This window comes from Staurois parvus, unplaced genomic scaffold (assembly GCF_062004578.1).
Source record: "Staurois parvus isolate SC_StPar_1 unplaced genomic scaffold, SC_StPar_1.0 ptg001254l, whole genome shotgun sequence".
In the NCBI taxonomy this organism is placed as follows: domain Eukaryota; kingdom Metazoa; phylum Chordata; class Amphibia; order Anura; family Ranidae; genus Staurois; species Staurois parvus.
This window is the reverse complement of record NW_028319050.1, coordinates 57,875-78,779: the sequence shown is the minus strand read 5'-3', so window position 1 is coordinate 78,779 and position 20,905 is coordinate 57,875. Positions and strand designations below refer to the sequence as shown.

General features: G+C 48.4%; 1 protein-coding gene across 1 annotated transcript; it reads right to left on the bottom strand.

Annotated features, from left to right (window-relative positions):
* Positions 1-394: 394 nt before the first annotated feature.
* On the bottom strand, positions 395-20,551 carry LOC149437783 (uncharacterized). The gene is made up of 4 exons (XM_089660610.1): positions 19,079-20,551; positions 5,381-5,587; positions 5,135-5,276; positions 395-2,003 (listed from the first exon to the last, which is right to left on the bottom strand). The coding sequence occupies exons 1-4, from the start codon at positions 20,549-20,551 to the stop codon at positions 868-870; spliced, it is 2,958 nt and encodes a 985-aa protein (XP_089516736.1). The 3' UTR covers positions 395-867.
* Positions 20,552-20,905: the final 354 nt, after the last annotated feature.

Genomic DNA, 20,905 nt, shown 5'->3' with positions numbered 1-20,905 from the left:
AAGAATGTGTAGAACCATTCACCTGGTGAAAGTGCATGTCCATTCCTCCTGTGTGAATGGGGGGAAAATGGATGTTATTAGATCCGCTTCTTGAATGTTTTCCATGATTTAATATGGAAAATAACACATGTGCCACTAGATGGCGCTAATTGCTATTATACTTAGCGCCATCTAAAGGCCAAGTGTGGTATTTTCCATGTTACATCAATAGTTGGTGTCATTGACTTGTGTGCTGCAGAGTCTACAGTACTCATGCGTGTCGGAGTGTGATCTCAGGGATGAGGATGAAGCCGTGTCTGACCAAGTAAGGTAAGGGGGCTATTTATAGAAAATGACATTATGGCCACTAGATGGAGGCAATGTTCATAGAAAATAAAAACAGCCAGAATGTTGGTTACTTTTGTTCCTCGATTTATTTTTTTTAGACCCCCTAAATGGTTACAAAATCTTCCACCACAAAATGTACTCAGCCAATCACAGAGCAGGACTCCATTTTTATTCTTCTCCTACCATCAATGGCCGACCCGGTCCCACACTTCATCCATGTCTTTGGTGACCTCTGATCTCCTGGGATGTCCAGCAACATTCATCTAGAAGACATTTCCCGCACTCAAGGTACTAATACACCTCCAGGGTTGTGTGGGACCCCTGATGTACAGGAAGACAGGACTTCAGTGAGGAACATTTCCCTCACTCAGGACAGGAAGGTGGCTTCTCCCCGTGTGAGATCTCTGATGTTTGTAAAGATGGAACTTGTCTGAAAAAACATTTGAGATCTCTATGAGATCCCATTTGAGATCTCTGATGTCTGTAAAAACTGGACTTATCTGAAAAACATTTCCCGCACTCAGGACAGGAATACAGTATTTATACATGAGACCTTTGATGTTTGACAAGTACCGTTTTTCGTACAAAACATTTTCCACACTTGGAACAGGAATATGGCTTTTGCCCTGTGTGATACATTAGATGTGTGACAAGTTCCGATTTTCGTAGAAAACCTTTCCCACACCTAGGACAGGAATACGGCATTTCACCTGTGTGTAGTCTCTGATGATTTTTAAGGCTGGACTTATCTGAAAAACATTTCTCGCACTCAGAACAGGAAAATGGCTTCTCCCCTGTGTGGGATCTCTGATGTATATTAAGATTGGACTTCTGTGAAAAACATTTCCCACACTCAGGACAGGAATACGGCTTCTCCCCCGTGTGAGATCTTTTATGCACCTTAAGTTTGGAGTGAACACGAAAACACTTCCCGCACTCAGAACAGACATATGGCTTCTCCCCCATGTGACTCCTCTGATGTGTAACAAGTTCTGATTTTTGTTCAAAACATTTCCTACACTCGGGACAGGAATAAAGCTTCTTGCCAGCGTGAGATCTCTGATGTGTGGAAAGATGGGAGATCTTTAAAAAACATTTTCCACACTCAGGGCAGGTATATGGCTTATTGATCTTGTGAGATTTCTGATGTTTGTAAAGATTAGACTTTTGTGAAAAACATTTCCCACACTCAGGACAGGAATGTGGTTTCTCACCTCTGTGAAACTTCTGATGTATTTGAAGATAGGACCTACGTGAAAAACATTTCCCACACTCCGGACAAGAATACGGCTTTTCTCCCGTGTGAGATCTCTGATGTCTACAAAGATGGGACTTCTGTGAAAAACATTTCCCACACTCAGGACAGGAATACGGCTTCTCTCCTGTGTGAATTCTGTTATGCACCTTGAGATCATATTTAAAACGGAAACTTTTCCCGCACTCAGTACAGGAGAACCTCTTCCCTGTTGGAAGGCCGGCCCGGTCCCGCACAGTCTGAGGTTCCTCAGGATACGAGGAATCCGATGGTCCATCTACACTGGGTGGTGCCGGATGGACATTGGAGGGTGCCGGGTTTTCTCCTGGACTATACTGTGTGATGTCCTCATCTTCTACTTTCCAGTCTGGAGACAAAGTGAGACAATCCTCGGAGGTTTTCCTCATCTCCCGGCCATGGACTAAAATACAAAGACAAAGAGGATTACTAGACAGGAGCTGATTGGTTCCCCCAAACCAGGACTCCGCCCACATCAGGCAGCTTGGTATCTGAGGAGCTTACAATTCCACCCTCAAGGGAACTAGGAAATGGCTCCTCTGATCTCCTACCAGGTCATTTCTTTATTCGTGGACCTTAGTCAGAGAGTGAGGAAACAACCAGAACTGTCTTTTATAGGAGGGACAGTGATGAGGGGATTATAGGACGAGGGTCCCCACCCCCTCTATCACTCATCACCATCTTCCCAACACAAGAAGTACTGCACTTCCTTATTTAGTCCATGATTTAGTCATGAAGAACAGCGGGGCTGAGCCCCACCAGAGGTCAGAGAGTGAGGATGGGGGGAGAACAACCAAGATGAAGACTGGACTGATCCTGAAGACCACCGTCATTGGGGTATTGACTCCTCCAGCAGGAGGAGCAGAAGGTCATGGGAGAAGCAGAGAGGACGGTTTGGGTGATATTTGGAGACAAAATCGGTGATGTAATTTGGGGCAGAGTTATAAATGGCTTTATATGTTACTGTTAATATTTTGACTTTTATTCGTTGAGCAATGGGAATCCAGTGGAGGGATTGGCAGAGAGGGGTGGAGGACACTGAATGGAGGCCAGTGGAGGGATTGGCAGAGAGGGGTGAGGACACTGAATGGAGGCCAGTGGAGGGATTGGCAGGGAGGGGTGGAGGACACTGAATGGAAGCCAGTGGAGGGATTGGCAGAGGGGGGGTGGAGGACACTGAATGGAGGCCAGTGGAGGGATTGGCAGAGAGGGGTGGAGGACACTGAATGGAGGCCAGTGGAGGGATTGGCAGAGAGGAGTGGAGGACACTGAGTGGAGGACAGTGGAGGGATTGGCAGAGAGGGGTGGAGGACACTGAATGGAGGCCAGTGGAGGGATTGGCAGAGAGGGGTGGAGGACACTGAGTGGAGGCCAGTGGAGGGATTGGCAGAGAGGGGTGGCTGATACAGAATGGTTAGTAAGGTGGATGAGTCTGGCAGCAGCATTCATGATAGACTGAAGAGGGGATAGCCTGCGATGAGGTAGGCCAATGAGGAGGGAGTTACAATAGTCAAGGTGAGAGATATTAAGAGAGTAGTTCAGGATCAGGATGTTCCAATATTGGTGTAGAAATGAAAAATAAACTTTAGCTTACTAAAAGCAGTGTGTGCCTCAGGTGACCATACAAAGGGCACTCCTTTCTGTCAGCTGTGTAATTGGTGCGATTACCTTAGAGATGTTTCTTATGAATTTCCTGTAAGTTGGCAAATCCAACAAATTGTATTTCCTTCACGTTTCCAGGTACAGGACAATCCACCACTGCCTTGATCTTCTCGGGATCCATGCTCACTCCTTCTGAAGAGATAATAAATCCCAAGACCTGGATCTGGGTTTGTTCAAACTCACATTTCTCCAGTTTGAAGTCGGTTCTTCCTTAATCTTTCGAATACAGTGCAGACACGCTTGAGATGATCCTCCAAGTTATCGGAAAGGATGAGAATATCATCCAGATATACAATAACAAACTGGTCCAACCGATGTCAAAACACATCATTGATGAAGTGCTGAAAAGTCGCGGGAGCGTTGCATAGGCCAAAAGGAATAACTAGGGACTCGAAGTGCCCATATCTGGTTGTAAAGGTGGCTTTCCATTTGTCTCCTTGATGAATGTATACAAGGTTATATGCCCCCGTAAGTCAGGTTTTGTAAAGACTTTGGCAGTGCGGAGTCTTTCCAGAATTTCAACGATTAATGGGATTCTTTTGTGCTGCTGGGTTCCAGGTGGTATCTGAGCTCCATCATCAGAATTCAGCTGTGTACTCAGAAACAGAGCATCTACCCTGCAGTAAACTATACAGCTTTGTTTCAGCAGTAGCACAATGGTTGGGATCCTCAAAGTCCTGGTTCAGTGCAGTCATGTTCTATATGGGGAGAGGACCAAGCTAGGGATTCCTCAGTCAGGAGGTTTATAACAAACAATACTTTCTTTTTCTCAGAATTAAATGCAGCAGGTTGCATCTGGAAAAAAAATGTGGCATTGGTTAAGGAAACCTCTGTAATGGCGTCGGTCTCCATTGAACTTGACTGACAGAGGCATGCCTGTGTTAGCAACATCGCGGAAACATAAGTCCAGCAATCGTCTTTGCAGAGCATGGATTTCCTCCTGTTGCCCCTTTAACACACTTTCCAGAACATTTTTCTTGGTAGGTAACACCGAACTCTTGCAGTTCTGAAAGTTGCTGCCTGAAAGGAGCCACGGTATTTGCTATAGCGGCCTCCATGTTTGGGTCAGATTTTCCTGTGCCGGTCAGAGGTCAGGCTCAGAGTAGTTATAGCAGAAGACCAACCAACAGGATAGATATACAGGCAGGTCACCCTGACAGATGACATGGGCTCACCTGAGGTGCGGGGTCTAAGCACTAACCAGTATCACCAGAGCTCCAGATGGTGGGTATGGGTTTTGCTGCGTGTTAGTACCAGGTCACAGTAGTAGTAGTCAATAAACAAGCCAAGGGTCAGTAACAAGTGGTTGCAGGTTGGGATGAAGCAGAATCATAGTCCAGGAACAAGACAAAGGTCAATAGCAAAGCTACAGACGGTAGCAGGAGAGATAAGAGCAAGATATTGGATGGAGAAGGCACAAAAATCTGCCAACCAGGAAGTGCAGAGACATGACTTAAATCAGGAAGTTCATGGGAGGAGCAAAGAGTTCAAGGTTCAGCAGAAAACACAGCAATGGATAAGCAGAGTGCCGTCCATTATATCAGGTAGCTCAGTGAGAAGAGTTTCTGCCAGACACAGTAGAGGTCCTGGGTTCAGGTCCAGGTCCTGACAGGTGTCTAGGTTTAGCAGAGGCAATGAATTAATATTTAGCTGAACCCCAGAACCTCCATAAATCCAGTCTAGAGACATAAATTGTGTCTGCAGCACAGAGAAGGAAGATTATCCGAGAGAAATCCAGGAATACAGGACGGGGAACACAGCTCAGGAAAGTGACCAGGGGATTACAGGCTGATATCACCCAGTCCCCGCCCTACTCTGGACCAATCAGTGAGCAGTATGGGTGGAGGAATGGATTTAGTGTTCATGACCCACCTGTGCTGATCTCTGTAGGAGTGTCCTCCTCTATAAATGTCCCCGTTATTCCATCCTCCTCCATAGACTGCTGATCATCCCTCACATACGCCTCTTCTTCTTCTAATTTAACCTCAACTTTTATATCTATTAAATCTTCACCCTAAAATAAGTAAGATAAAATAATATCTGTAAAATATAAACTAACATGAAAAATACACAAATTGTCTCCACAAGTCCATGTTCTAGATTCTCCATCCCACCAACCTTGTAATGGTGAGGGATGGTGTGACCTTCCTGTGTGGAATCCCGGGAATACAGAGGACGGGGACATCTCTCTGGAGGGTTCCTGGTATTAGGTGGCTCCATCACATCCTTGTGTCCTTCTGAAAACTCCTCCATCACTCCATACTCCTCATCCTCCTCTTTATACTCTTCTTTAACATCAATATTATCATCCCCGAGGATTCCACTCTGAAATAAATAAATTATTGTAACAAACAAAACTGTTATAAAGCAGAACTTCAGTTGTCAATCATCTACCTGATGATGGTGAGGGATGGTGTGACCTTCCTGTGTGGAATCCCAGGAATACAGAGGACGGGGACATCTCTCTGGTGGGTTCCTGTAGCTGGATGACTCCACCATGGTGTCCTGGTACAGACCTTTGTGTTCTTTTAGAAGCTCTGACTCCTCCATCCCCCCATCCTCATCCTTCTCCTCTTTTATCTCTTCTTTAACTTCAACTTTAGGATCTCTCAGGTTTCCACTCTGAATATATAATAAAAATGCCATCAATGGTAACAATGCAGATAATGTACAGATCCTAATGATACTATCAGTGATTGTTCCTCATCTACCTGATGATGGTGAGGGATGGTGTGACCTTCCTGTGTGGAATCCCGGGAATACAGAGGACGGGGACATCTCTCTGGTGGGTTCCTGGTATTAGGTGGCTCCATCATATCCTTGTGTCCTTCTGAAAACTCCTCCATCACTCCATACTCCTCATCCTCCTCTTTATACTCTTCTTTAACATCAATATTATCATCCCCGAGGATTCCACTCTGAAAGATATAATAAAACATTCATTGTAACAAACATGCTGTGTATAAATCACAACTACCAATAATTTTGGTTAATCTATATGTCCTATGACATCACACTGACCTCACAGCTCCTCCTCCTAATGTCCCTTCATTCAGAGTCAGAGAATCCTATGACAGATAGACTCTGGATGGAGGGACATTTGGATGGGGAGATTTGAGGGGTCCTCTATATGAGGCTCCCATGCAAACCAAATCCTTGTTCCTGGGTGCGTCCTACCTCTCCTAAGCTGAAGAGTGACCTTTGACCTTTACCATCCAGAAATCTGTCCGGAATCTGTGGAAGTAAGCTGTCATGTGATCAGGTGACGTGCGGAGGAACGGAGTGTAAATAGCAGACAATTGTCTCCAGAGCCCCTAATGGTGGGGATGGATTTGGCGGCGTGCTGGTGCCAAGTTTCCTCCCCCCAGGGTCACTGCAGGTGTGGAGAAAAGCTGTGTAAGAGGATATGGAGGAGAGATGAGGAGGAGATCCAGGAATCAGGAGAAAGGTCAGGGCAAGCAACAGACGAGCGCATCCAAGAGACCAAGCCGGGGTCACTACACAGAAAATCAATCCAAGGAAACAACAGGCAGGACGAGGAATAGCAAGAAGGAGCTGAGAGACAAATGAGAATATTGCTCAGCCAATGGGAGATGATCTCAGCATGACTTCCATCATGAAGGAGATGAGGGGGAGGGGAGGAAGTCACTGAAGGTGACCATAGATCCATGGAAATTCAGCTGGTTCAGCAGGGATCACTCACATTTCCATCCATGTGTGGCCACTGCCGGATAAAAGCCACTCCCCCAGCGGCTGCAGCCAATAGCTTCAGTGCTGATCTGTGTATTCTGAGAGCGGAGGAGTCCCCCCATTGTCAGAATACAAGAGTGCAGCGTGGAGGATTCCCCCATCCACCTCCAATGTGTGGATGGGGGAATCGCTTCAGTTTTATGGTCATCCCGCTGGCTGAACGATAAAACTGAACCATGTAGGCCAGCTTTGGGGGCAAATATATTATCATCAACTCCTCCCCCTGAAGGGGTTCATCTACGTATTACCTCCTCTGCCGATAGATCCAAGAATGACTTCTCTTTACTTCCTCATTCATGGAACTTCCTGTATGTACCTAACATCACTTCCTGCCTGTACCTGACATCACTTCCTGCCTGTACCTGACATCACTTCCTGTCTGTACCTGACATCACTTCCTGTCTTCCATAGAGACTTCCTGTCTGGGTAGAAGTGAGATCCCCACCTTGTGGAGCTCAGAGGAACTGCAGCCCCGAGAAGCGTCTGGTAGTGTGACCCCGGCCTTGTGCTGGGTGTGTATGGACTGTAGATCCTTATAGAGGGGTCACCTCCACTCCCACCAAGGGGGACAGAAATATATGACTCCTCGGGGGAGGGGTTTTGGCCCCTTTGATTTTGCAGTAACATTGATTGCAGATTTAGTCCTGTAGAACATCTGGTATATGGATACAAAGCCCCCCAGCTGGGAGTAAAGGGTGGAAATGGCTGGTGACCCCCAGATTTGGGCAATGATGTCATCACTATAAATGGATAAAACCCGCGCTATGTGTAACAACTCCAAACCTACAAAAACCTTCTAGCGGACTGCTGCTGTAACAAAGGGAAGGATTCCCTGTCATCTAGAAGAGCATTATGTGTCACAGCGCTGTCCTATTGTGTGTGCACAGAAATCATCACAAATACACTACAAATATGTGCAGACATTCAGAGATAAAGAGCTCGGGGCTCCAAATCCTATTCTCTGCACATCCACTGCTTCCACTTTACACCCACTTCATTGGTCTTATGGGGTTTATCAATAAATGAAGGAAACTGAACCGTGTGCAAATCCATCCCCAACATAAAGTGCTTCGTGCTCAAGATGCTGCTCCCTGCAGATCCACTGCTTCCACTTTACACCCACTTCATTCATCTCATCAGATTTGCTGCTATAGGAAATCATCTCAAATCCTGTGCAAATCCATGGAGACAGACAATATTGTGTGCTCAGTATAGTGTTCTCTGCAAGTCCACCGCTTCCACTTTGCATCTACTTCAATCCACTTATTTTACTCCGAAAATCCACCAATCAGTGAAAAGTTGATAAGGTGTGAAAGTGCCCCGCCCTCCAACCTGTGTTGGCTGTAGTGTAGCCCCGCCTTCTTCCACCTCTTGTACACGGGATGGTGAGGGCGCCCCCTAGTAGTGCTTCCCCCTCACCACACCAATAGGACTCCCAGCTTTTCAGCTCCCAGAGTCACAAACATCCTTCACACTCTCCTCATCTCCGATGGTAAAGGAACCGGATCCTCCTCGCTCACTCCTGCAAGTCTGCTGCGGGTTCTGTCAGTCTCCCTCCTAGACTCCGCCTCCGACCACCATTCCAGCAGGAGCTCCGCCTCTAAATACACACTCAGGGAGGAGAGAAAGGGGAACCCGACATCATGTGACACCTTTTATTACATGGAAATACGAAAATCACCGGGACTAATGCAATCACATTTACTGCAAAATCAGAGGAGCCAAAATGTGTCCCCCGAGCAGTCAGGCTGCAGGAGATCCACTGAGACATAGAGAGGAAAATGGGAGCTAATAGGCTGCAGGAGATCTGCTGAGACATAGAGAGGGAAATGGGAGCTAATAGGCTGCAGGAGATCTCCTGAGACATAGAAAGGGAAATGGGTGCTAATAGGCTGCAGGAGATCTGCTGAGACATAGAGAGGGAAATGGGAGCTAATAGGCTGCAGGAGATCTGCTGAGACATAGAGAGGGAAATGGGTGCTAATAGGCTGCAGGAGATCCGCTGAGACATAGAGAGGGAAATGGGCGCTAATAGGCTGCAGGAGATCTGCTGAGACATAGAGAGGGAAATGGGAGCTAATAGGCTGCAGGAGATCTGCTGGGACATAGAAACTGAAATGGGAGCTAATAGGCTGCAGGAGTTCTGCTGGGACATAGAAACGGAAATGGGAGCTAATAGGCTGTAGGAGATCTGCTGGGACATAGAAACGGAAATGGGAGCTAATAGGCTGCAGGAGATCTGCTGAGACATAGAGAGGGAAATGGGAGCTAATAGGCTGCGGGAGATCTGCTGGGACATAGAAAGAGAAATGGGTGCCAATAGGCTGCAGGAGATCTGCTGAGACGTAGAGAGGGAAATGGGTGCTAATAGGCTGCAGGAGATCCGCTGAGACATAGAAAGGGAAATGGGAGCTAATAGGCTGCAGGAGATCTGCTGAGACATAGGGAAATGGGAGCTAATAGGCTGCAGGAGATCTGCTGAGACATAGAGAGGGAAATGGGAGCTAATAGGCTGCAGGGGATCTGCTGAGACATAGAAAGGGAAATGGGTGCTAATAGGCTACGGGAGATCTGCTGAGACATAGAGAGGGAAATGGGAGCTAACAGGCTGCAGGAGATCTGCTGAGACATAGAAAGGGAAATGGGAGCTAACAGGCTGCGGGAGATCTGCTGAGACGTAGAGAGGGAAATGGGAGCTAACAGGCTGCGGGAGATCCGCTGAGACGTAGAGAGGGAAATGGGTGCTAATAGGCTGTGGGAGATCTGCTGAGACATAGAAAGGGAAATGGGAGCTAATAGGCTGCAGGAGATCTGCTGAGACATAGAGAGGGAAATGGGTGCTAATAGGCTGCAGGAGATCCGCTGAGACATTGAGAGGGAAATGGGTGCTAATAGGCTGCAGGAGATCCGCTGAGACGTAGAGAGGGAAATGGGAGCTAATAGGCTGCAGGAGATCTGCTGAGACAGTGAAATGTGTATGAAATGGATGGATGTGCAGACACTCCCAGAAGATGATGTCATTATGAGTGGATTGATATATATTTTGCATTGTCCCCCCCAGAAGGATCAGGTTTGGCGGGATCGCTCTCATTAGCTATACATTTGTATTTTGTGTTCTGTGTTTGTAAGACTTTTCTATATGTAATAAGAGATGTTTGTTGAACAGTTGGTTACATAAGAGTTACATTTATTTCTTCTTCCTTTATTCAGTAATGTTTCATCTCCCGTAGTATCCCTGTAAGGTACATATTATACAGGAAGGGGGATTATGGGATGGATCTCGGGGCTGCAGTTCCTCTGAACTCCACAAGGTGGGGATCTCACCTATACTCACACAGGAAGTCTCTATGGAATGCAGACAGGAAGTGATGTCAGGTACAGACAGGAAGTCTCTATGGAATGCAGACAGGAAGCGATGTCAGGTACAGACAGGCAGTGATGTCAGGTACAGACAGGAAGTGATGTCAGGCACAGACAGGAAGTGATGTCAGGCACAGACAGGAAGTTCCAGATGAGAGGTGAGGCAGGAAGAAGTATATCAGAGACGTTGGTGGAAGTGGCAGCAGAGGAGGTAATAAGATGTTATTTCCTATTTACAACAAATGTATATAAATCTGAGGCTCTTTTAGGAATGTTGGGGGCTGTAAAAAACTAAAGGCGCTTTATAGCAACTTAAATGTGTAATATGTGTAACATTGTTCTGTTTATCTCCTCCCCTCCCCCGCCTGTCTCCAGCACCACACCCGAGGACTAGCAGGGAGGGGAGACTCCTTACAGTGTAATGAGAACCGATTGGCTGCTCCTCAGGAAAGGGGAGTGTCCTGCTTATTTTTCTCCCTTTCACTCCCAGAGCCGTTTTGGCATTTTTTGCACATTTAAAAAATCATTTTATCCTGAAGATGACACAAAACCCCCAAAATATCGATTTTCTGAAAGTAGAGACTTTAGAGAATAAAATAGCGGCAGTTCTAATTTTTATGTCACAAAATATCACAAAGATCTAGGAAATTTCAGTAAAAAATTATTATTATTATTACATTACATTGAGTTTATATAGCGCCAAAGGGTTTGCTCAGCGCTGTACAATAGAGGGGGGACAATACATGAAACAGAACAGCAACTACAAACAGCACACGAGGGGTAAGAGGGCCCTACTCTTCCGAGCTTACAATCTAGGAGGGAGGGGGTAGAGGTACAGGAGGAAGTGGCTGTGGGGGATGGAGTGGTCGGAGGAATGAAGAACGGCTGTTAGGTGAGGGTGGGGTAGGCTTCCCTGAAGAGGTGGGTTTTCAGGGAGCGCCTGAAGGTAAGGAGGGAAGGTGACAGTCTGATGGATTGAGGTAGTGAGTTCCAGAGGATGGGGGAGGACCTGGAAAAGTCCTGCAGTCGTGCATGGGAGGAGGAGACCAGGGAGCAAGATAGAAGGAGGTCCTGTGAGGAGCGAAGGGTACGGGTAGGGTGGTACTTGGGAATCAGGTCTGTGAGGTAGTTAGGGGCAGTGTTATGAATGGCTTTGTAGGTCAGAGTGAGTAGTTTGAATTTGATGCGTTGGGCAATCGGGAGCCAGTGGAGGGAATGACAGAGGGGGGTGGCAGAGGTGGAGCGGTTGGAGAGTTGAATGAGTCTGGCCGCTGAGTTCAGGATGGTCTGAAGCGGGGAGAGCCTGCGCTGGGGAAGGCCGGTGAGGAGGGAGTTGCAGTAGTCAAGGCGTGAGATGATGAGGGAGTGTACGAGTAGTTTGGTGGTGTCTGGGGTAAGGAAGGAACGTATCTTGGCGATGTTGCGGAGGTGGAGCCTGCATGTGTTTGTAAGTGATTTGACATGAGGTTGGAAGGAAAGGTTAGAGTCCAGAATGACGCCAACGACTTTGGCTTGCGAGGCGGGAATGATAGTGGTGTTGTTGGTGATGATGGATAGGATGGGGGGGGGCACGGGAAGGGGGAAAGACGAGGAGTTCGGTTTTGGAGAGGTTAAGCTTGAGGAAATGTAGCGACATCCAGTCAGAGATGTCGTTTAGGAGGTGATTGATGCGGGCGAAGAATGTGGGGGTGAGGTGAGGGGTGGAGAGGTAAATTTGAGTGTCATCAGCATAGAGGTGGTAGTTGAAGCCGTGGGAGTGTATGAGTTTGCCAAGGGAGGAGGTGTAGATGGAGAAGAGAAGGGGTCCAAGGACAGAGTCTTGGGGGACCCCAACAGAGAGGGGTAGGGAGGGGGAGGTGGCACCGTTGTAGGAATTGCTGAAGGAGCATCAGGATAGGTAAGAGGAGAACCAGGAGAGAGTGGTGTCTCTGATGCCAAGGGAGAGTAGTTTATTAAGGAGGAGGGGGTGGTCAACTGTGTCGTAGGCCACAGAGAGGTCCAGGAGAAGGAGGACAGAGTAGTTGGCTTTGGCGGTTAGTAGGTCGTTAGTGATTTTGAGGAGGGCGGTTTCGGTGGAGTGTAGGGGACGGAAGCCGGACTGTAGTGGATCAAGGAGGTTGTTGTCAGTGAGGTGGGTGCTTAAGCGGTCGTAGACTAGGCGCTCAAGGAGCTTGGAAGTGAGTGGCAACAGGGAGATGGGTCTGAGGTTGTTTGGGTCAGTGGGGTCTAGGGAGGGCTTTTTGAGTATGGGGGTGATGTGCGCATGCTTTAGGGGGGAGGGGAATGCGCCAGTAGAGAGGGAGAGATTGAAGATGTGGGTGAGGGAGCGGATGAGGGAAGAGGGGGGTGACTGGAGGAGTTGAGAGGGGATAGGGTCCAGGGGGCAGGTAGTGAGGCGGGCTTCTGAGAAGACCCTGGTGACTTCCTCAGTGGTAGCAGGGCTGAAGGAGTACAGTGCTGGGGGGGTTACAGTAAGCGGGGCCTTGGGTGTGGTGGGGGGCAGTGCGGTTGCGAGGTCAAGGGAGGGGAGAGAAGAGGGGGTGATAGGGGGGAGGCTAGGTGGGGAGGTAGATTGCGAGTTGACTATGTCCTTACGGATTGCGTCAATCTTGTGAAAATGAGTGGCAATCTCGTGGGCGGTGAGTGAGGTACTGAGTGGAGGGGGGGGTGAGAGCAGGGAGTTGAAGGTGGAGAAGAGTCGGTGAGGGCAGGAGGAGAGGGTGTTGATCAGGTTTACGAAGTAGGCTTGCTTGGCGGCGTGGAGGGAGGTGGTTTAAGTGAGGAAGGCAGATTTGTAGAGGGAGAATGCATGAGGGGACCTGGTTTTGCGCCATAGTCTCTCCAGCGCGTGACTGCGACGTTTGAGGCATTTAGTATGGTCATTCTGCCATGGTTGAAGCAGTCTAGGTTTGATGTTGCGTGTGGTAAGGGGTGCCAGAGAGTCTAGGGTAGCTGACAGAGAGTCGTTGTACATGGTGGTGGCTAGGTCAGGACATGACAGTGGAAAGATGCTGTCATGTAGGTGGTCTGCAGCCGAGTGGAGGGGGGCCGGGTTCAGGTTGCGGAGGTTGCGGCTGGTGATGGTTTGGCGCTTTTGGGGGGGAGTTGGGGGAAGGGGAGGCGGAGAACATGAGGAGGTGGTGGTCGGAGAGAGGGAAGGGGGTGTTAGTGAACTGGTTGAGGGTACAGAGGTGGGAGAAGACGAGGTCCAGGGTGTTCCCATCGATGTGGGTGGAGGATTGAGTGTATTGTGTGAGTGCGAAGGAGGATACAGTTAAGTTAATTTCAGGGCACAAAAAAGCAATAAATGACCCATTTATGTGTAAAAATATAAAAGCCGAGGTTGCAGCGAGTAAATAGATATCCAACATGTCAAACCTTAAGTTGTGTGTGCTGAAATGGTGACAACCTTTAGTCCCCAGTATTATCTATAGGTGACACATTTATAGCCCCTTCTAGGTCATCAGTATAGAGTACGGAGGAGGTCTGCTCCTAGAATTATCCTCTCATTCTGGTGTGACCGGCGATATGTAACGTGTATCACAATCAATGTTATCACGTGTAGGCGCTCCAGCGTGTGCTCTTACGTTTGGGTGCGCATATATGTGGGGGAGGGGGGGTCTTAAAATTTTTCAAGGGGAGGAGTTATGTACTTGGGTGTAACTTTAATTCTTTACAATTAAAAAAAAACATTTTACTTAAGAGGACAAAGTCCTCTATGTGATGACATTTGATGACAGGTTCTCTTTATTGAGACATCCAAGGTCTAAAAGACCCCCAATGTCTCCCCTGTACTCCACTGGATGTAATGTAGCGCACATCACACCGCATTACATTCTTTGCCGTCCTCGATGGTCAGGAAATCTGTCATAACGTCACTTCTGGGTCAGTACAAGAAGGGAGTGAACATCTCCTCCGTCCCCTCTACCCTCCGGGACCCACTGAACCGGGTCCACAAATGGGCAAGCAGAGTCAGGGAAGCATAGTAGGTACAGGAGAGGTTCACACACACGGGGTGGCAGAGGCTGGCACCTGAAAGGAGAGCCCTGTGGCTTGCCCTCAGCAGGGACAAAGATTAAAAACAATACTTGCCCGGTGGGGCTACAATACCTCTGGTGGGGCTCAGCCCCGCTGTTCTTCATGACTAAATCATGAAGTAAATAAGGAAGTGCAGTACTTCTTGTGTTGGGAAGATGGCGATGAGTAATAGAGGGGGTGGGGACCCTCGTCCTATAATCCCCTCTTCACTGTCCCTCCTATAAAAGACAGTTCTGGTTGTTTCTTCACTCTCTGACCTCTGGTGGGGCTCAGCCCCGCTGTTCTTCATGACTAAATCATGGAGTAAATAAGGAAGTGCAGTACTTCTTATGTTGGGCAGATGGCAATGAGTGATAAAGGGGGTGGCAGCTCCCTCAGGCCTCTGCAAAGCCTTCTCCGTCCTCCGGCACAGTGAGTACCTGCTCTCCTATTCCCCACTCTGACAGCCATGCAGAGGTTCCTGAACCCCCAGAACCATCGCTGAAAGAAATATTAACAGCAGTCCACACTCATGGCACATCGCTCACACAGCTTACTGTGGAATATAAACGCATGAAAGAGGACATTTTATTTATCCGCCATGATATGCACAAGATGAGAGAGAGGGCGACCACCATTGAAGGCAGGGTGAGCACATTGGAGGATGAACTTCCTCCATTGTAACAAGATGTACATTCTAACACCATGAAAACATCTGAGCACCTGGCCAGATCAGAGGACATGGAGAATCACCTACGTAGGAGCAACCTTCACCTGGTAGGCTTGCCTGAGAAAGCTGAGGGAAAGAATCCTGTGGGATTTATTGAGACTTGGTTACTGAATACATTCCGCAAAGATGACCTAACACCTTTTTTCTCAGTGGAAAGAGCCTATCGGGTCCCACCCCGTCCTCCTCCAACGGGGCCCCTGACAGACCTTGTCTACTGAAACATTTACATTACAAGGATAGAGATGTCATCCTCCATCTTGCTAGACAACCACCTGCCATGGAAATACAAGGTGCAAAAATATCTATATTTCCAGATTTCTCAGCTGAAATCCAGCGTAAGTGAGCAAGATCTACTGATGTTAAATGCCGCCTACGTGTGATCCAAGTGTCTTACTCCATGCTTTATCCTGAGAAGCTACGAGTCATAACAGATGGCTCCGTACAATTCTATGACTCCCCTGCAGCAGCAGCTACCTGGCTGGATAGGAATGAAAGGCTCTTATGTCCAGCTCCAGTATGACTTATCCATTGCCCGGCGTTCCCAACTCAAATTTCTGCTTGTCTCTCCCTTAGTATGAAAGCGGAGTTCAGGGATGAGTAGATTGCCTGTTTTGCTTTAGTAACAGATGAATAACATGGCTACACCCTTTGGAATGTCACATATAGTCCCTTTGCTTTCCCCTTCTGCTACCCTGCGGGGCGTTTTTGAGTTGACTTAGGTTTGCCCATGGTTTGGCTTAAGCTGGTGTTTTTTATATTTTTTTCACTTGCTATGCTGTCTCTGGACCGGAAAACATCCTACACCAATTATCACCTACTGGAGTGTGAGAGGAGATCCATCGTCTCTGGGTGTTCCCTATAATTGTATATATTGTGCTGACGATATCCCACCAAACACTTCCTTGGGACACGGAACACTACCCCGGAGGAATCACACTCCTAGTCTTCATAACCTCCTTCATAACTATGAGTAATCAAAAGGATATTGTCCTTTCTTGGAATGTCCATGGCCTGCATGACCCAAAGAAGAGAACGTCTGTCTCCACATTCCTCAGCCATCAAAACCCTTCCATTGTATGCCTTCAGGAGACTCACATGACTTTGGATGCTCTTCATCTTTTGAAACGCTCTGAGTTCCCCCTTCAGTTCCATGCTACACACTCTCAGTACTCTAGGGGCATGAGTATAATGGTTGTCAGAGGAGTACCTTTCATGGTTATCTCATCCAAAATAGATCCGTTGGGTCGTTATATATTTCTGTTATACAGTTGGGACTCTCATTTATGTGTTCTTGCAAATATGTATGTACCTCCACCATTTCATATGGAGACGGTGAGATGTCTGTTTCAATTTATAGCCACCCATCCACAAACACCATTATTGGTAATGGGGGACATTAACACAGTTTTGGATACTTCCTTAGATCTCTTAAAAAATGATCCCCACTTGGCCCTAGACAAATCACTCCTTTTGTCCACCACATGAAGGAAATTGGATTCTGGGACTTATGGCAATCCCTCCACCCACTAGATGCTCAATTTGCATGTCACTCAAGCTCCCACTCCTCTCTATCCCGTATAGATTTGGCATTGGGTTCCAATCTGATTCTACCATATACACCTCAGGTGACATCTTTAGCCAGGAGCCTATCTGATCATTCCCAATGCGTATATCCTTGTCCTTGAAAAGGTCCTCTACATTTACATTGGGGAAGGTCAATCCATTCTGGATAACTCTCTTCACTGACTTAATGCATAAACAATTACAGGGCTTTCTACTTGGATACAGACACTCAACGATTCCTATGATTGTTTGGGATGCTTTGAAAGCATATATTAGAGACATGTGTATCAGAGAAATTTCCAGAATGAAGACTAACTCCAGACAATGGGAGGTTGAGGCCGGCCAATCTGTAACTAAGGCAGGACAAGCCTATCTTAGCAATACCAACCCTGATACAGAGAGGTGGTACTTGCGGCACAACAGTTTTTGCGCACTGTCCAACTTCAGCATGCTGAAAATAAACATTTTTTTCTTCTCAAGCCTTGAGGAGGGGGAAAAGACGGGTCATATTCTCACAATCATTGCAAAAGCTCAGTGACCATCTTCTCATATCTCTTCTTCAAAACTGTCCTCGACTCAATTGGTCACAGATACCCCCTCCATCTTACAAGGCTTTAGATCTTTTCATTAAACGCTCTACTCTACCAAAGTGTCTTCTGATGACTCTAGCATGCGGGAGTTTTTAACACTTCCTCAACTTACTATTCATCAAAGGCAAAAGCTTAATGCACCACTCACTCCTGAAGACTTGCAGATGGCTGGAGCTTCATACCCCAATTCCAAGGCTCCCGGCGGAGATGGGCTGCCCATGGAAATTTACAAATAATTGGGGGAATACTTTTACCTGAACTACTTAAAATACTCCAGGTGGCATTGGAACAGAATCCCTCCCCATGTATGAGGCAATAATAGTCGTACTTGAAGCCGGGGAGGGACCCAACCTTAGCAGAATCCTACCGGCCCATATCGCTATTGACCTCAGACCTCATAATTATTACTGAAGTACTGGTGACCAGACTGACTAGGGTTATCTCTACACTTATTCACCCGGATCAGTCGGGTTTCATTCAGATCTACAGCAATCAATAGTCATAGGCTTTATCTTAACCTTCAAATCCCTTCTGATAGTATGGGTGATGGTGATTTTGTCTCCCGATGCTGCTAAGGTGTTTGGCTGTGTAGAATGGAGATACCTTTGGCAAGTCCTTGTGAAATGTAACCCTGGGGGACACTTTCATTTCGTGGATTCAATTATTCTATTGTGCCCATTCGGGTTAACAATGCCTTGTCCATCTCCTTCACACTAGGCAGAGGGACACGGCAGGGCTGTCCTCTCTCCCCGCTGTTATTCGCTATAGTAATAGAACCTCTGGTGGCTGCCATTGGAGAGGATCCGGGTATATGGTTTTTGTAGAGGAGAGCAGATGGAGAAAGTAGCGTTCTATGACGATGACACCCTTCTGTTTTTGGGTGATACATTTGCGTGTCATTGACACACCTAATGACATTAATCAGTGAATTTGTCTCTGTCAAGAGAACCAGAGAGCACACAGAGACAGATTGCACGGAACCCAACGTGCTTTTATTGGGGAGGTTTTTGGGGCACAGACAACAGTTCCTTTAGTCCACAGATCCACACCAGACACAGCAACACAGTACAGTTCTCTGGAAGGCAATATGGAACAACAGGGGTATTGTAATCCACAGGGTTAGTCCACACAGGAGGCTCCAGACAGGGAAGGGTTAAGTCCAGGCAGGTTCACGGAGAACAAGGGGTTAAGTCCAGGCAGGGGATAGATCCAGGCAGGTTCACGGAGAACAAGGGGTTAAGTCCAGGCAGGGGATAGATCCAGGCAGGTTCACGGGGACAGCAGAAGATCACTCCACAGTGCAGGGATTCCAGGCAGCACAGACAGTCCAGGAGATGAGGAGGAGGACGGGGGATGAGAGGAGCTGGCCCTCAGCCAGCCTTCCCTCACACACACACGGCCAGGAGAACACAATGGGGGTTTTCCTGCTCACCCTTAAGTATAGAGCTGGTAACCGGATACTTCCTATCGGGTTACCATGGTGACGGGCCCTGTCTTTCAGGTCTCCAGACCTGCCCAGGAATTCATGCATGAGGGGGAAGGGAGGAGATGGCCTGTTTGTGGATTCCTCCAGCAGGAGGCCAGGCTGCAAGCCAGGGGGGTGAGGGGCTGCTGAGGTCTGCCTGTGTCAGGGACAAAGAGGACTAGAAGTCCCAGCATGGATGGGACAGAAGGGTGGCAGCCAGCAAACCTGGAGGATGGGGAAGGAAGGACCAGCTCCGTGACACCCCTCCCCCCTCCATTCTACAAGTGCCGCCAGGGGAACCTCAACAGGTTGCCATAGAGGCACTTGTGGACTGCATTTACTGGGTCTTGCTGATGGGACAGCCCATCTGCATTGTGGTATTGGATGGTGAAATTGTATGGTTGTAAGGCCAGGCTCCATCGTAAGAGGCGGCCATTATCCCCGGAGACCCGATTCAGCCAGGTGAGGGGGTTATGGTCCGTGAGGATGGTGAACTCCCGGCCATACAAATAGGGTTGAAGTTTCTTCAATGCCCACACTATGGCCAGGCACTCCTTCTCTATGGTGGCATAGGCCACCTCCCGGTCTAATAGTTTCCTGCTAAGGAAGGCCACAGGGTGCTCCTCCCCCTCCTCATTTACCTGGCTGAGGATGGCCCCCAGCCCATAAGTGGAGGCATCTGTCTGCACGATGAACCTTCGCTGGTAGTTGGGCGCTGCTAGGACGGGGTCATGGGAAAGGGCCTCCTTCAGCCGATCAAATGCGGTCTGGCAGGCCAGGGTCCAGGTTACCATCCGGGGCATGGTCTTCTTGGTGAGATCTGTGAGGGGCTTCGCAATCGTGCTGAAATAAGGAACAAATTTGCGGTAATAGTTAGCAGTGCCCAGGAACGCCATAACCTGTTTCTTGGTCTGGGGGGTGGGCCATTCCCTAATGGCTTCTATTTTAGCCGGTTCTGGGCGCAGTTTACCCCCTCCCACCCGGTGTCCTAAATATTGCACCTCCGCCATCCCCATCTGGCACTTGTCTGGTCGAATCGTGAGGTTGGCCCCTGCAATTCGGTCCAGGACAAAGCCCACATGCTGGAGGTGGTCTTCCCATGTTTCACTAAAGATGGCTATGTCATCCAGGTAGGCGCAGGCAAAGTCATGACAGCCCCGCAGCAGCTGGTCCACCGTACGCTGGAAGGTGGCAGGAGCGTTCTTCATGCCAAAAGGCATGTTGAGAAACTCGAACAGGCCGAAGGGGGTGATGAAGGCAGAACGCTCCCGACCCTCTGAAGATAATGGGATTTGCCAGTAGCCCTTGCTCAAGTCCAGAGTAGTGACATAGCGGGCTCCAGCCAGCCGATCCAGTAGGTCATCGATACGGGGCATCGGGTAGGCATCACTAACCGTGTGGTCATTGAGGCGTCGGTAGTCAACACAAAAGCGGATGCTACCATCTTTCTTGGGGACAAGAACAACAGGAGAGGCCCAGGGGCTCTGGGAGGGCTGAATAATTCCCAGATCCAGCATTTCGTTCAGTTCCTGTCTCATAGTGTTCTTAACAGCTTCGGGGACACGATATGGGGCTTGTTGGAGGGGCCGGGTTCCCAGGGTCTCCACATGGTGAGTGGTGATAGTAGTTTTTCCAGGCCGGGCCGAAAAAGCAGAACTGCGCTGGCCCAGGACAGCATTCATGGCCCTCTGTTGCCCCGGGTTCAGCTGCAGACTCAGGGGCACCTGGTGCACATCAGTTGGATGGCGTGCTGCTTCCAGGAGGTCCGGTATGGCCTCTTCCTCCTCCTCAGAGGGTATTGGGCAGACGGCCATAACAAGGGGGTTTCGGTCATGGTACTACTTGATCATATTGTACCGTTTTCTGCCGTCTCCCCCGATCATCTAGTCCAAGAATATAGTTAGTGTCATTCACTTTCCTAATGACACGGAAGGGTCCTTCCCATGTGGTTTGCAATTTGTTCTGGGGATTTGGGACAATCATGAGGACCTGTTGGTTTTCAGTAAACTCCCGGGTGCGTGCCTTGCGATCATACCATGTCTTTTGCCGGACCTGGGCTGCTTGGAGATGGTCAGCTGCTAGGCCGGCTAGTTGTCCCATCTTTTCACGCAGTTCCAAGACATAGGGCACCACAGGGACCCCGGTATCTGGTAGTTGACCCTCCCAGT